The 15880-nt window shown below is 45.4% G+C and overlaps 1 protein-coding gene across 1 annotated transcript in view; it reads left to right on the top strand.

The window, feature by feature from the left end:
• The first annotated feature begins 3997 nt into the window (after positions 1–3997).
• FOXM1 (forkhead box M1) overlaps positions 3998–15880 on the top strand; it is a 28225-nt gene continuing 16342 nt past the window's right edge. Inside the window, exons 1-3 of the mRNA XM_026695756.2 lie at positions 3998–4973; positions 11390–11538; positions 15241–15444. Of these exons, the coding sequence (XP_026551541.2) occupies positions 4469–4973; positions 11390–11538; positions 15241–15444 (858 nt within the window). The 5' untranslated portion in view covers positions 3998–4468. The remainder of the gene's footprint in view (positions 4974–11389; positions 11539–15240; positions 15445–15880) is intronic.

Below are 15880 nucleotides of genomic sequence, written 5' to 3'. Positions count from 1 at the left end.
TTGATGGGTTTCTCTCATTTTACATCTGTTCAAAACAGAGCAGAAAAACACCTTTTGCTTCAACAGCCCACAGGAAAGTGTGTGTGTGTGTGTGTGTGTGTGTGTGTGTGTGTGTGTGTGAGAGAGAGAGATTTTTTGCTGCCCTACTATAACGATCAGAAATCCACCTACCTGCCAATGCATGCAAGAAGATGATTTAAGTAAAGCACAGTTCTTAACGAATGTGCTTGAATTTGCCTCTGTGTTTGTGTGTGTATCTTTACACTTCTCTTTGTCCAAAGCAGGGATGTCCAACCTTGGCCACTTTTAACTTCCAGAATTACGTACGTCAACGAAGACTCCATCATCCAGGCCAAAAGTAATCTAAAAAGGTTCAGTCAGGGGCAACAGGACCAAAGTATATTCGTACACTTTCATAAACAGTTGCCATGATTTAACTTTTTGAACTCCCAGAATTGGACTCGCAGGGCTGGCTGGGGAATTTTGGGAGTTGAAGTCCACATGCAGGCTTCAAAATATTTAGCAACTGGTTCTCTACCCGGTTGCTGGGTGGGTGTGGCCACGGTGGACATGGCCTAGTCAGTCTTCTTCACCACAGCGAGGTGTGTGCGGTTTTGCCCTCCCGGGCTCCGGAGGATTTCTTCAAGTCTCTGGGAGGGCAAAAAAGGCCTCCCCGGGCTCCGGAGGTTCTCTGGAAGCCAGAAACAGGCCCATTTCCAGCCTTCCCGAACTTCCGGGAGGCCCGTTTTTGACCTCCCTGAGCCTCTGCGCATGCCTCGCACTTACCTGCATCCAAACCGGGCCACGTGGGGACTCCTGTGAGGGGCAAGGTGGGCGGGCAGGGGCCATCCAGTCGTTGCAACTACAGGTTCAGTGAACCTGAGGTAAAATTAACATCCAGGTCGCTTGAACCGGTGTGAACCGGTAGCAGCCCACCTCTGTCGACATGTCTTTTAAGCGGCCAAGGTTGGAAGTTCCTGGAAATTCCAGGAAGGATGTTCGTAGGCTGCCTCCGGATAGGAAATCAGAAGGACCAAGGGCTTCATGAGGGCTAAGCTTCCATTCTTTGAGTTGAATTGGTTTTTGATTAACAGATTAACAGAGTTGGAAGGGACCTTGTAGGTCATCTAATCCACCCCACCTTTTTTTTTTTTTTTTAATAAGGACAGGCGGGGGGGGAAATGGGACTCCAAGGACTTTCAGGGAGGTAGGTGACCTTCCCTCTGTCTCCAGAGATGCTTAGCACCCAAACAACCTTCCAAGGCACTTTGTCTTTCCACACTGGTCTTCTTGCAGAAGGAAGAGAGGCGGGACAGCACAGATGGCCTCTGACCTTGCCTCCACCCTCGACCAGCTCCAAACTTTGCGGTCAGTGGGGCTTCGTGTCTATGGAGATTCCCAGCCATTCTGACCTCCCGCAGGTGGAGAGGCCTGTCTTCTGAGCTGAATGAGGTAGAAGAACAGATGGGGCCCAACCCAGATGCGCATATGCGTAGAGAGGAGAGCAGCTGGAAGGCAATAAGCTGGCTTTCAGGGAAAAGAAGCCGTAGACCAGAGGTGTCAAACTCGATTTCATTGAGGGCTGTATCAGGGGTGTGTATGACCTCGGAGAGCTGTGTGAGCAGGACATGGGATTCGTGTTGGGGGCACCTGTGGTGGCCAAGTTCTAATGCAGGACTTCAATGAGACTCCCCTCACTCTCATTATAATCAATCTTCCTTCCTTCCTTCCTTCCTTCCTTCCTTCCTTCCTTCCTTCCTTCCTTCCTTCCTTCCTTCCTTCCTTCTCCACCTGCACCGTTTTCTCCGTAGGAGGCCGTTGCGGCCAAAAATGGGGTGCAGGGGGCATGTGTGACCCAGTGCCCCATTTCTGCTGGCAGAGGGTTGTAGGAGGCAATCACACCTGAAACTGGCATGGGGGGCATGTACACCCCCCTTGAGCTCCATTTTCACTGGCAGACACACTGCTGGCCAGTTCTTTGCTATCTGTAGGCTGGCCCCACAGGCTGGATCTAAGCACCCCATGGGCTAGGCCTTGAGTTTGACACCCCGTCGTAGATGCGAGCCAGTTCCTCCCTGGCTGGGAAATAAATAGCAGGCGCTTGGGAGTGGACTGTTGTCGCAGACAATCGTTTGTTTTCCAGGGTACATCAATCATGTCGGATCTCTTTACCAGAACCAGGTTTGTCAGCGCTCTGTATTTGAGGTGCCAACAGCGTCTCCCTGCTGGGAAGTAGCTGAGAGTAAATTTGCCTCAGTTGACGTGAACAGGGCTGTCCTTGTTCTGTTTTTAGAAGGGGAAAAAAAACTTTCATTTGTGACTCATTGCTTTTGGTTTTGTTGATCCGATGTGAACAAAGACTGTTCCTTCCCTGATGTAAATAAAAAAAAGGGTTTGTGTTACTCATGAGTAAGCAGTTTCTCATTGCTTGGTGAAAACTGGATCAGAACAGGTGCAGAAAAAGAAGCAGTTTTTTTTATTTTTCCTGAAGAGTTTCGCTTCTCATTTAAGTATCTGTGGAGATTTCCCACCATCCAGGTCCTGGTTTGTCCCCAAAGTGTTTTTTCAAAAGTGCCTTTGTTTGTTTGTTTGTTTGTTTGTTTGTTTGTTTTTGCTTGAAGACATTTTGATTGGGGTCGGAGTTAGGGTTGGACTTCTCATCCAAAAAGTGTTAGAACTGAAGAAGCTCCTTGGAGGAGAAGTGAAAAGATCTAAAAGAAAAATCAGAAAGTCCATTTGCTTTTCAGAGAAAAGCACTTTTGGGACGATGATGGCCTTCCTCAAAACCACGAAACCTCCCTTCTCATCGCTTTTCCTTTGGCACAAAAGATGGAGGCAGACACTGCAGGGCCCAAGCCGTCGCTCAACGGGACAGGCACCGACACTTTGCGACAGAGAAACGAGCCATGCCACAGCTCTATATAGCTCTATAGAGGGCTAATCATTTCGTCCTCGCGTGCTGAAAGTGCGCTCGCATGCCTGCACCCATAATGCAAGGTGCGACCCCTCTGCGCAGGCATGCACGACCCCTGCCGCACACTCCACGCCTCTGCGCATGCATGCGGGCCTTCCCCTTGCGCCCCACCCCCCACGCATACACAGCAGATACCGGACAATCTGCTGGCTGGTGGAAGTCACGCACACATGCGCCAGTGCACCTGATCTGGGGCAACGGCTCATGTGCCGGCAGAGATGGATGCCTCTGCATGCCACTTCTGGCATGTGTGCCACGAGTTTGCCATCACGGATATAGGTAGTCCTCAACTTATGACCTTATTCAGCAACCCAAGGTTTCCTCACACCCCGAGGCACCCCATACTCTACATAACGACTGCAAGGGTGGGAGAGAGCTGGAACTGCATGGGTGCCTTGATTAACAACAGCAACAACTTAAAGGACCGTAATTCTGGGCCCAATTGTGGTCGTAAATTGAGGTAACTGTACTGGTAATCCTCGGCTTACGACCACAATTGAGGCCAAAATTTCTGTTGTTAAGTGAGACATCGGTCAAGGGGTTTTTGCCACCTTTCTCCCCACAGTTAGTCACACGGTTGTTAAGTGAATCAGATTTCCTTACTTGTCTGAAGGTCGCAAAAGGGGATCCCATGGTCCTGGGAGCACTGCAACTGTCATAAATACGAGTCAGCACCACAGGGCTGCTTGCAATTCGTCGTAAGTGTGAAAAACGGTCACAAGTCACTTGTGCCAGACGGTCATTTAGAACTGTTGTGAGTGGAGGACTACCTATAATCTCACCGAACTCCGCCTCCCCAACCCACCCCCTCCTGGGAAGCGCCAATCCGGGGAGGCTCCGCTTTTGTGTCGCCCTCGCCCCCGTCGCAGCAACGAGGAGCAGCGACGATGAAGAAGGCGGGAAAAAGTCCAGCGGAGGAGGTAGCCTGGCCCCGCCCCTCTCTCCTTGGCCGCCCCGTCCCTCTCTCTCCCTGGCCTCCCCGCCATTGGCCGCCCCGCCCACGTGATCGCAGCGAGCTTTGCCGGCGCGAAATTCAAACCGACCCGCGGAGGCGCATCGATCGCTCGCCCGGCCGCTCCGGTCTCGCCGCGCAGCCCGTTGGAGGGGGCAGCCGGTAAGAGCCTCCGCGCAGACGGGGAGGGGTGGAAGGCAAGTCGGGGCGGCGGGAGCCGTGGTGGAACCGGCTGCCGAAGCGGGATTTCGTGGCCCCGTGTTGCATGGGGAGCGGGTCGTCCTAGCCCAGGATCCCAGGATCAATGCTCTTTTCCCCGTGGAAGCCCGGGGTGACTCTTCCCCCTCACGCCTCCAGGCCCAGATCTCGTAGGATCACCGAGAAAAGTCAGTGCGTTCCGCCGGGGAGTCGGGATCTTCTTTCCTTGTTCCTGCCCCCCACCCCCCGCCCGGTTTCCCCACGTGGATCTGAAACCGTGGACCGGCTGCCTCTTCCGCTGGATCCGTTTTGCTTCCCGATGAGGATCCCTTGCGCTCTCCAGCATGAAGAGCCGATCTCATCAGCCGCTGATCCTCAAGAAAAGGAAGTCCTCTCGGCCGGGCAGCCCAGCGGAGGACGAAGAAGCGAGGAGCCCAGCGGGCCGGCTCAAACAGGAGCAGCAAGGAATCGCCCGTGATCTCCAAGGCGTCCCGGGGGGATCTCCCCGCCAGATGGCCGTAGCAGGGGACCGCTTCGCCTTGATCAACCCACGCGGGGTCAGCAGAAGCCCGGCCCCAGCAGAAGCCCAAAGCCACAAGGACTTGCTAGCCGCTGAGCAGTCTCCTAGGAAGGACCCAGCCTTGGGGAGTCTATCCGGGAAAGCGAGCAGCTCTCTGGGCTTGGACGCCAGGCCGTTTCAAAACATATCCGGATCTGAAGAAGGGAGCATCACTGCAAGCCAGGGGGGCCCCGAGGAAGAAAAGCTGGCTGGGCTATTGTCCTGGACCCAGGAAGAGTTGGATTTTTTGGCCTCGCAGTCTTTGGGTAGCCAAGAAGAGGAAAGAACCAGTAGGTAGACCTTTTTCGTTTGGGAGGTTTTTGTATGATGGGCTATGAAGAGCCCCACAGAGGTGTTTTTAGTCATAGTAAATAGCCTTGATTGTCATTGTACATCATGTATAAAAGGGAATTGGTTTAGCCTCTACTGGTGTAATCTGTAAGGGAAAATAAGGACAACATGGATAAAAGCAATTGGGGGGAAAGAAAAATAGTCATAACAGAAAATACAAGACAACATGGATAGTCTAGAGAATAATCCCTATACAAGCAATTGAGTGGGAAAAAAACTAGTCACACGCTTCTTTTTTTTAGTATATGTTTTTTATTCATGAACATTTTGAATACAGTGTATTGTCAGGGCATATCAATTGCAGAAAAGCAAGATAATTCTGTTAATTATATTAGCATATTAAAAATTATAAACTGTCTTTATATTTAGTTCATACATAGCATTAATCTTTATCTAATTTCTACCTCTTATCTCTAACCATTCGTAAAATCTATTCCATGTTAGGTAATATTCTGTGTCTTTATATTTAATGTCAACCTGTCCATTTCTACACAGTCTTAATATATTCTGAATTACATCTTCATCTGATGGAGTGTTGTCATTTTTCCAATATTGTGCAAATACAATCCTCACTGCTGTCAATACATACAATATTAAATATACAGTCCCTTTATCATAGCCTTCTGGCATTATACCCACATATTTCCATATGTACATTGAGTGATTGTGTTTAGAAGTCTGATTCTTTTGGAGAATAGAGAGAACTGGAGCTCCTTAATCATCGCTATTGGTAGTCCTTGACTTAAAACCATTTGTTTAGTGACTGGAGTTATAAACAACACTGAAACAAGTGACTTATGACTGTTTTTCACACTTACGACCATTGAAGCATTCCCGTCGTTGCGTGATCAAAATTCAGATGTTTGGCAGTGATAGCATGGGCAAAATACTTTGGATATGCTATAGAATTAGATAAATGGCAGAGGTTATGGGACAGGAATTATAAATTAACAATATCGACAGCATATAAAGAAAATTTGTACAAGATGTTTTATAGATGGCACCTTGCACCGGCAAAATTAACTAAGACAGTGGTGGCTAACCTTTTTGGGCTCCTGTGACAAAAATTGCACATGCACCAGTGTGTGCACACTCGCATGCCAGCACCCAAAATGCAATGCGCGTGCCCTTCCCCACGCCCTCTGTGCATGCATGCGCAATCCCTCACCTCCCGCCACCCCCTTACCTCCCTACACCTCCCCCCTACACCTCACAGCTGATTTTTTAGGTTGGTTTTACGGCCTTTTTCGGCCTCCCTGAGGCTTGGAAAAGCCTCTGCAAGGCTTTTCAGGCTGAATTATAGGCCAGTTTCATCGTCACTTCTGGTATTACAGGCCTCAAACCAACACCCCCCAAAAAAAAATCAGCTGTGAGGCGCGTGCATGTGCAGTGAGGTAAGTTTGCCTGCGGCTCGCGTGCCAGCACAAATGACTCTGTGTGCCACTTGTGGCACGCATGCAATAGGTTCTCCATCACGGAGCTAAGATGTTCAAAGATCCGCCAAATGCTGGAAGTGCCACCAGACACCTGGAACATACTACCTACCATATGTGGTGGACTTGTACTGAAGCTGAAAGATATTGGACAAAAATACCCACATGGTTGGAAAAAATGATAAAGCAACACAGATTTGAAACCTGAAGTATTTGTATTAGGAATGGTACCTGAAGGTTACAATAAAGAAAAAAAACCATTTAATTATACATGTATTAACAGCAGCTAGAATTGTATTTTCTCAGAATTGGAAAAGTGATAAGATACCGATAGAGGGAAAAGTATTTGAGAAAATATTTGAATGTGCAGAGATGAATAGGTTAATATTGGTAATCAAAGAAAAAGAAGAAACGGAATATTCCATGGTATGGGATTTATTTTATCAATGGTTGGAAAATAAAACAAATTAAAATGGATTAGATGAGTATATAGAGAAACAAGTTAAGATTATTAAATAATAATAGATATATCAAATAATAGCTATAAGAAAATGTGATCATTGTTATATTGGTAAGAAAAGGATTAATTATAATTGTAAGCACAAGATGTATGTCGACACATGGTTTGAAATGAAAGATGGAATTATTGTAAATGCAAAATAAATTTTTTTAAAAAAATTCAGATATTTGCAAACCTCTATTTATGATGGTTGCAGAGTCCTGGGGTTGTGTGATTCCTTTTTGTGACCATCTTACAAGAGGAAAGCCAGATTTCATTTAACAAGGGCAGAGATTCGCTGAACGGCCGTAGCAAGAAAATTTGTCAAATGGAACAAAAACTTATTTAAACAACGGTCTCGCTCAGCAAGAGAAATTTGGGGGCTTGATAGTGGTCATAAGCCAAGGACCACCTGTGTAAAACTTTGTGGTGACCAGGATGGAGGATGTTTGGTGCCTGCTTGGCTTTTCCAAAAACGGAGATGCCATCAAAGCCCTTTCTAAAAATTAAGACCTAACAGGACAGAATTGGGAAGTTAACTCCTTGGAATGGGGGGGGATGATGGATAGATGGATTGGACTTAAGTTTAGTTAGTTTTGTGAGAAGTCCAGTTTAACTTTGGACTTGACCCTGTCCTCTTTCATCCAAAGGTCAGGTAGAATAGAATAGGGAATTGAATGAAAATAGAATAGATTAGGAATAGAATAGAATAGGGAATTGAATTAGAATAGAATAGGGAATAGAGAATAGAATAGGATAAAAAAGAAAAATGGAATGGAATGGAATGGAATAGAATACAGAATAGAATAGAATAATGTAGTGGAATGGAATAGAATAGAGAATAAAATAAAATAATGTAGTGGAATGGAATAGAATAAAATAGAATATAGAATAGAATAATGGAGTGGAATAGAATGGAATAGAATAATGGAGTGGAATGGAATAGAATAGAATAGAATAGAATAGAATATAGAATAGAATAGAATAATGGAATAGAATAGAATAGAATCCTTGGCTTTGACTTCTGTGCATAAGCTCTCAGTGTACTTAAAAATACATTCATCAAGAATCATAAGATACAACACTTAGTGATAGTGATAGGGTATTAAATAAGCAATCAAAATCATGCTAGGAAACTAAATAAAACTATAAATCATAAAGATACAAGCAACAAGGTTATAGTCATAAGTAGAAGGATATAGGTAATAGGAAGGATGACAAGAATAATAGTAATACAGTCAGTAAGTAGTTTGACAGTGTTGTGGGAATTAGTTGTTTAGCAGAATGATGGCATGTGGGGGAAAAAACTAGATCTAAGAAGTTGCCTAACATTTGTCTGTTCTATTCTTTTGATGATTTTCCTGTGTGTTTCTATGGGATGGGTTTTTTTAGTTATGGGAAACATTTTTATCCAATGATGCACTACTACGTATTATTTATTTCAGTAGGAAATCAAACCCTATATTATCATTAATCATTTTGGTAGTATGGGAAATGTTAAGCATCCGATGATTCTCAGAGATTACAGGTAATCCTCAAGTTATGACCACAACTGAGCCCAGAATTTTTGTTGCTAAGTGAGGCACTGGTGAAGCGAGTTTTGCCCCATTTTATGACCTTTCCTTGCCACTTTTGTTAAGTGAATCACCACAGTCGTTAAGTTGGTAACACGGTTGTTAAATGAATCTGCCTTCCTCATTGACTTGTCTTGCCCCCGGGATGTTGCAACTGTCATAAATAGGAACCTGTCGCCAAGCATCTGAATGTCAATCACATGATCCTTGCGGATGCTGCGACGCTCGTAAGTGTGAAAAACGGTCGTAAGTCCCTTTTTCCAGTGATGTTGTAATATCCAAGGGTCAGTAATTGAACTGCACTACCTGCTATTCTAAGAAGGTTAAGAAATAATTGTGTAATTAGCTCACAAAAGCCCAACTTCACAGAGTTATAATGTGATCATATATCACGGCAAAAAACGCTCTCCTTTCGCGATAATAGAACTGGACGCAGTGGGAATTTCATTGTACCTAATCCAAACCTGCACAGTCGGCAAAAGTGTTGTTATTTTTTTTCCCGACTGCAAGAAACAGCAGCCTCTTCCCTATTCATGATAACCTGCTTTTATGTAAAGTCTGTTTAAATAGAAATCCCCTAGGAGACGCCATTTTCTTTATTAAAATATCAACTGACTGAACAATTAATCAGTGGAATGGCTTGCCTCCAGGAATTATGGGTGCTCCGACACTGCGGGCTTTTTTCGAAAAAAGATTGGACAACTGTTTTTCCCTAGCGGTATAAGATCTCCTGCTTGAGCATCCACTAACTAACCTCACTTGTGTGCGTTGCCCCGGCCTCTTTTTTGCTGTCAGGGGTCCTTCAGGAACTTCTTCTGCGGCCGGAAAGGCTTTCCTGAAGGCCTCTGGATCGATCCGGAGCTTTGTTATCAGCTACAGAAGCCTTCGGGAAAGCCTTGCCAGCCTTGTGGGCTGCTGAAGAAATGGGGTGTGCGAGGCCTGGCTACAACTGTCGAAAAGGTAAGCAGTAGGGCAGCTTCAACCGCACCATCACCCTAGCTTAATTTTTATCTGTGCACTCGAGTGGGTGGGATCTTAATTAGGGCTTATTTTAGAGGTAGGGCTTAAAATCAAGCTAGGACTTACTTTCAGGGTAGATCGTATTTTTGGGGAAACAGGGTATATTCCTTACCGGGAATTCTGTTTGGGGAAAAAAATGTTCTGAGTCTCACTCACTGATGGTGGCACCACCAGAACTACCAATCTCTGCCTTGATTTTTGGCAATTGGTACTGTGTAGTTAATTCTGTTTTCATGAGACATTTTATATATTCGTTAAAGGGTTTGCTTGTGTTGTTCCCAAAACCTTAAAATGAAGTTTGGAAAAATATCTGGATGATTTTAAGGGTTGCTACCCGTTTCAATAAACTCTTTTTAGGATATGATTAAGTTAAATGGAATATTTTCTGGGCATGCAGTGGAGTGCCAGAAAAGCAGAAAAACGTTGGCAGAGCTAGGTAAAATAAGATATAAACCCATATCTGAGAGTTTATATACTACCTGTATTCTCTGAGTTTGGATCTTTTCCTGCAGAAATTTCATTAGCCCAACTGGTTAACTTCATTTACATCATCATAACACTGATGATGTTACCTAGTTGGGTAATGAAATGTCTGTGAGAAAAGAACCAAACTTGGAGAATACAGGAAGTCCTCGACTTACAACTGTTCCTTTAGTGGCTGTTCGAAGTTAGAACGGCACTGAAAAAAGTGACTTACGACCATTTTTCACACTTACATTAAGGACGCTTGGCAACTGACTCATACTTATGACCGTTGCTGTGTCCCAAGGTTACGTGACCAGCTTTTATGACCTTCTGACAAAGCAAAGTCAATGGGGAAGCCAGATTCCCTTAACAACCGTGTTACTAATTTAACAACTAGTCATTCACTTAATAACGTAAAATCACATCATTCATGAAGCAAAATTCACTTAACAAATGTTTCATTTAGCAACAGAAATTTGGGGCTCAATTGTGGTTGTAAGTCAAGGACTACCTGTACCAAGCACCCTGAGCTACAAATATTTATCGAAATTGGCATCTTGGTGTGATCCCAACGCCATTGTGAATCCCTATCATAACAGGATAGAATAAAAGAATTGGAAGGGACCTTAGAGGTCTTCTAATCCAACCCCCTGCTCAGGCAGGAAACCCTACACCATTTCAGACAAAGGGTTGTCCAATCTCTTCTTAAAAACTTTCAGAGTTGGAGCATTCACAACTTCTGGAGGCAAGTTGTTCCACTTATTAATTCTTCTCACTATCAGGAAATTTCTCCTTAGTTCTAAGTTGCCTCTTTCCTTGATTAGTTTCCACCCATTGCTTCTCATCCTGCCCTCAGGTGCTTTGGAGAATAGCTTGACTCCCTCTTCTTTGGGGCAGCCCCTGAGATATTGGAAGACTGCTATCATGTCTCCCTTAATCCTTTTCATTAAACTTAGACATGCTCAATTTCCGCAAACATTTTTCATGTTTTAGCCTCCAGTCCCCTAATCATCCTTGTTGCTCTTCTCTGCACTCTTTCTAGAGTCTCAATGTCTTTTTTACATCGTGGTGACCAAAATTGGATGCAGCATTCCAAGTGTGGCCTTACCAAGGCCTTATAAAGTGGTTTTAACACTTCACAGGATCTTGATTCTATCCCTCTGTTAATGCAGCCTAGGATTGCATTGGCTTTTTGGGCAGCTGCTGCACATGGCTGGCTCACATTTAAATGATTGTCCACTAGGACGCCAAGATCCCTGTCACAGTTATACTCAACCTCTTATTGCCGAAAGGCAAAAAATTCAAGCTCCCTCTTGAAGGATCTACACATACAATCTAAAAACTCCGAGTTTGCATCCATGTAGGCAGTGAGGAGGCAGCCAACTCTGGCCTGAACAGCAGCCTGACCAACATCCATTGGTTGGGGAAGATGACTTCAACCCCACTCAGCTCCTGTAGCATGAAAAAAGACACGGAGAAGGAAAACCAGACCCCCAAACAGAAGACAATTAAGGTAAGCAGAAGGGCCAAAGAGCCCAAGCGGTAGCCTTACATACAAGGTGGATTAAAAATATGTTTTGATTGAAACCAGATTTTTAATTTTTTTTCTCAAATTTATTTTAATAAAATGCTTTTGGAGTAAAAAAAAATCTATCGGTAACTAAAGATAGTTTTCTATTTAAGATACATTAATAATTTAGTTTATTCAGCATGAAATGGAGCTTAGTTAGGTAGCATGAGGCTGCATATTCTGCAGTATTTACATTTTTTGGTAAACTCATTCCATGAACCCAGGTTGTACAAGCTGAGATAAAATTGCACTGCACTGATGGATTCACACAATTTCACAGTAACCATGAGATAAACCATAAAAAGAAGTTCAGGAATATTCCTCTACCCTGTTGTTATACAAATCTATGTACACTACAAATTGTATGGTTGTTTGAAGAGAAATGGAGGAAGGGCAAGTGGTAAAAATGAAAGTGAAACCTTCTAAGCAGCTTATCAATATATTAAAAAGCACTTGTCATTTCAGATCCACCATGGCAGTGGGGGGGTGGACTAGATGACTTACAAGGTCCCTTCCAACTCTGTTAATCTGTAGCCTGCTGCCTGCCATGTCCCTCACCTTGTGTCACTGCCGCATCTCCAACCGTCCCATTAAAGTGAATGGGATGGTTGGTGAGTCAGTAGCAGGTCAGAGGAGGAGCCACTGTGGGACAGAGATGACAATTGCTCTTTAAAAATTATGATTTCAAGCAAGCCTTTTTACTAGGGATTTAAATAATGGTTTCAATCGGCTTGATTTCACTCAAATCCACCCTGCTTACTAAGCATGAAGCTTCTGCGAGACTGGAGGTTTCACGGGGCATACATGCATATGACTCTAGATCAGGGGTGGGATTCAAGAACCCCAGCAACTGGTTCGCCGCCCAGTTGCTGGGTGGCCTACCGGAACTTCTGGGAGGGCCGTTTTTCGCTTTCCCTAGGGTCCGGAGGCTTCCCTCAGGCCTCTGGGAGGGCAAAAATGGCCTCCCCTGGGCTCTGGAGGCCCTCCGGAAGCCGGAAAACAGGCCTGTTTTGCGACTTCTGGTACTTCCGGTAGGGCCATTTTTCGCCTTCCCAAGGGTCCGGAGGCTTCCCTTAGGCTTCTGGGAGGGCGAAAAAGGCCTCCATTGAGCTCTGGGGGCCTTCTGGAAGCCGGAAACAGGCTGGTTTCCAGACTTCTGGAAGGCCCATCTTCCCTTCTCCCAAAGCCCCTGCGTGGATTCTGCATTTACCTGCATCAAAAATGGGCCACATGGAGACTCCGGGGAGGGGTGGAGCGGGGTTGGCCCAAACCGGTGCGAACCGGTAGAATCCCACTCCTGCTCTAGATGTCTGAGGGGTGTCAGGTTAATGTCATGAGAAGAACAGCCCCTTGCCACTTTCTAAGAGACCAGCTGACAAGCCAAGCACAGCAGTTGCCTGCATAGGTAGTCCTTGACTTATGTCAGTTCATTTAATGACCGTTCAAAGCTACAACGGCACTTTAAAAAACTGATTTATGCCTGGCTCCCTCCTCCCCTTAAAACCATTGCAATATCCACGTGATCAAAATTCAAATGCTTGGCAACCGACTCCTGTTTATGACGGTCACAGTGTTCCCGGGGTCATGTGATCCCCTTTTGCGACTATGACAAGTGACATCACTAGGAAGCTAAATTCACTTAACAACTCTGTCACTAACGTAACAACTGCAGTGATGTAAGTTGAGGACTACCTGTATTAATGCAAAAGTAAAAAGCTGAGACTCTAGTGTTGTTGTCTTCTGTACTAAAAAGACTTGGAAGTCCATGTCTTTTCCTTTCTCCACCTCCTCTCCTCCTCTTCTTCTCCCCCCTCCTCCTTTTCTCCTTCTCCTCCTCCCCTCCTCTTCTTCTCCCCCCTCCTCCTCACTTTCCCCTTTTATCGTTTCCCCTTCCCTAGTTTCCCTTTATTGTCATTTTCCTTCATATTTTATATTCTGATAAACTAATAAAAAACTTTTGATACCCAACTGATTAATGGAATTCTGACTAGCCGAGGATCCCAGAATCATCCTCATTGCTCTTTTCTTTTTTCTTTAAAGACGTTTTTAAGATGAGATTGGAGTACCATTTGTCTGAAATGGTACAGGTTTTCTGACCTGAGCAGGTCGGTTGGACTAGATGACCTCCAAGGTCCCTTCCAACTCCGTTAATCCGCTCTCTTTCTATCCATTCCTTGCCGTTTCATAAGTCCCTGTGAAGGATCCTCAGTGAGTCAGGCTTTCGAATAGTATTGTCATAATGTGGCAGGATGACTCAAAATTTCCAATCACCTGAGCGTGTCTTCACAAAGAGCACATCCACCACGTAGGCCGGTATCTTTAGAAAGTTAAAAGGGTAGATACAAGACCGTGAATTATGCGTGGAACAATTGCTCTAGGTGGGAAGGGGTTGAGCTGTTCTCAATTGGGGAAAAGAAAAGGAAAAATTAATATACATCTGCCTAATGGGGGGGAGGGAATTGCAGATGGGAAAATTTAAGACCCGCGGAGACAAAATGGATGCCTTTTCTGTACTGAACATGTGAACCAGAACGATTTTGGTGGCATTTTCCATGATAACAGTCATCAATGTTCCGCAAACTTGCAACTTTATACAGTCCCCGACTTATAACAGTCCAGATGGCTCTTTAAAAAAAGTACCTTGGGTACAGTGAAGAATGTTTTAACATCTGTTATGGTGGGAGGGAGTTGCCCTAAATCAGTGGTGGTTAACCTTTTTGGGCTCCTGTGACAAAAATTGCGCACTCGCGTGCCAACACCTAGAAAGTAATGCACACAGCCCCCCCCCATGCCCCCTGCACATGCATGTGCAATTCCCCACCCCCCCCCACGCTGTCCCCTTACCTGCATTGTGCCTCCCAGCTGATTTTCACCCCGTTTGAGGCTTTTTCGGCCTGCCAGAGACTTGAGGAAAGCCGCTGCAGGCTTTGCAGGTCAAAAAGTGGGCCCATTTCGTCACTTCCGGTATTTCCGGAAATACAGGAAATGATAAAACAGGCCTATTTTTCCTCCTACAAAGCCTGCAAAGGCTTTTGTCAAGCCTCTGGCAGGCCGAAAAAGGCCCAAAAATCAGTTGGGAGGCTGTGTTTCACAGGTTGTATGCAGGGCCATTTGTGCGGGCACGCAAGCCCCAGGCAAACTTACCTCACAGCTGATTTTTGGCCTGTTTGAGGCCTTTTTTGGCCTCAGAGCCTTGAGGAAAGCCTTTACAGGCCAAAAAATAGGCCCGTTTCATCACTTCCTTTATTTCCAGAAATACTGGAAGTGACGAAATGGGTCCATTTTTCAGCCTGCAGAAGCTTTCCTCAAGCCTCTGGGAGGCCGAAAAAGGCCTCAAACGGGCTGAAAATCAGCTGGGAGGCGCAGCGCAGGTAAGGGAGTGGCAGTGGGGGGATTGCACGCACTTGCACAGGGGGCATGGGGTGTGTGTGCAATGCCTTCTGGGTGCTGGCATATGAGCACACGACCGTGACGCACACACTTTTTGGCACAGGAGCCCAAAAAGATTAGCTACCACTGATATAAGGGTTTATATTCTTTGGAGACAGCTGGTCATTTGCATCCCTTTATTGCAGAGGATTTTTGTACGATGCCTTTCCTTTCTTAATTTTGATATATTTTTTTTTTTTGCTTCCCCTATTCCAGTCTGAGGGGAGTCCCACAGCCGCCACCGTCTCTTCTGCTTTGTGGAAGGAATCCTTTTCTGAACGGCCCCCGTACTCTTACATGGCCATGATCCAGTTCGCCATCAACAGCACCGAGAAGAAGCGCATGATGCTGAAAGACATCTACACCTGGATCGAGGATAATTTCCCCTATTTCAAGCATGTTGCCAAGCCAGGCTGGAAGGTAAGACAGCTTTTGACCTGTGAAAAAAAACACAGATTGGAAAAGATGATGAGTAGTATTATAAAATGTTATTAAAATAGAATAGAATAGAATTCTTTATTGGCCAAATGTGTTTGGGCAGTTTTTTTGTACAATACAGGTAGTCCTTGGCTTACAATCACAACTTGGTGTGGCCGACTGGGTGGGTGAGGCCAGCTTGATACCACTCCACAAACTGCTGGCATGTTTCCCCTTCGCATTGGGTAGGCCGGGCCGAAGCGATGCAGGCTGGGCCCTTACATTTTCCAGGCCGGCCCCATGGGTCAGATCTGTCCCGTGCGGCCTTGTGTTTGACACCTCTGTTTTAGCGATTCGTTGAAGCACGTGGTGACACAATTATTTTGCTGGTGCAAGAGACCCCACAAAACATGCTTTTTTCAGGAGGCAACTGGACTTT

This window comes from Pseudonaja textilis, chromosome 5 (assembly GCF_049901715.1).
Source record: "Pseudonaja textilis isolate UNSWEBS1 chromosome 5, rPseTex1.2, whole genome shotgun sequence".
Classification (NCBI taxonomy): Eukaryota; Metazoa; Chordata; class Lepidosauria; order Squamata; family Elapidae; genus Pseudonaja; species Pseudonaja textilis.
The sequence above is the reverse complement of the archived record's forward strand: the minus strand, read 5'-3'. Positions and strand labels throughout refer to the sequence as shown.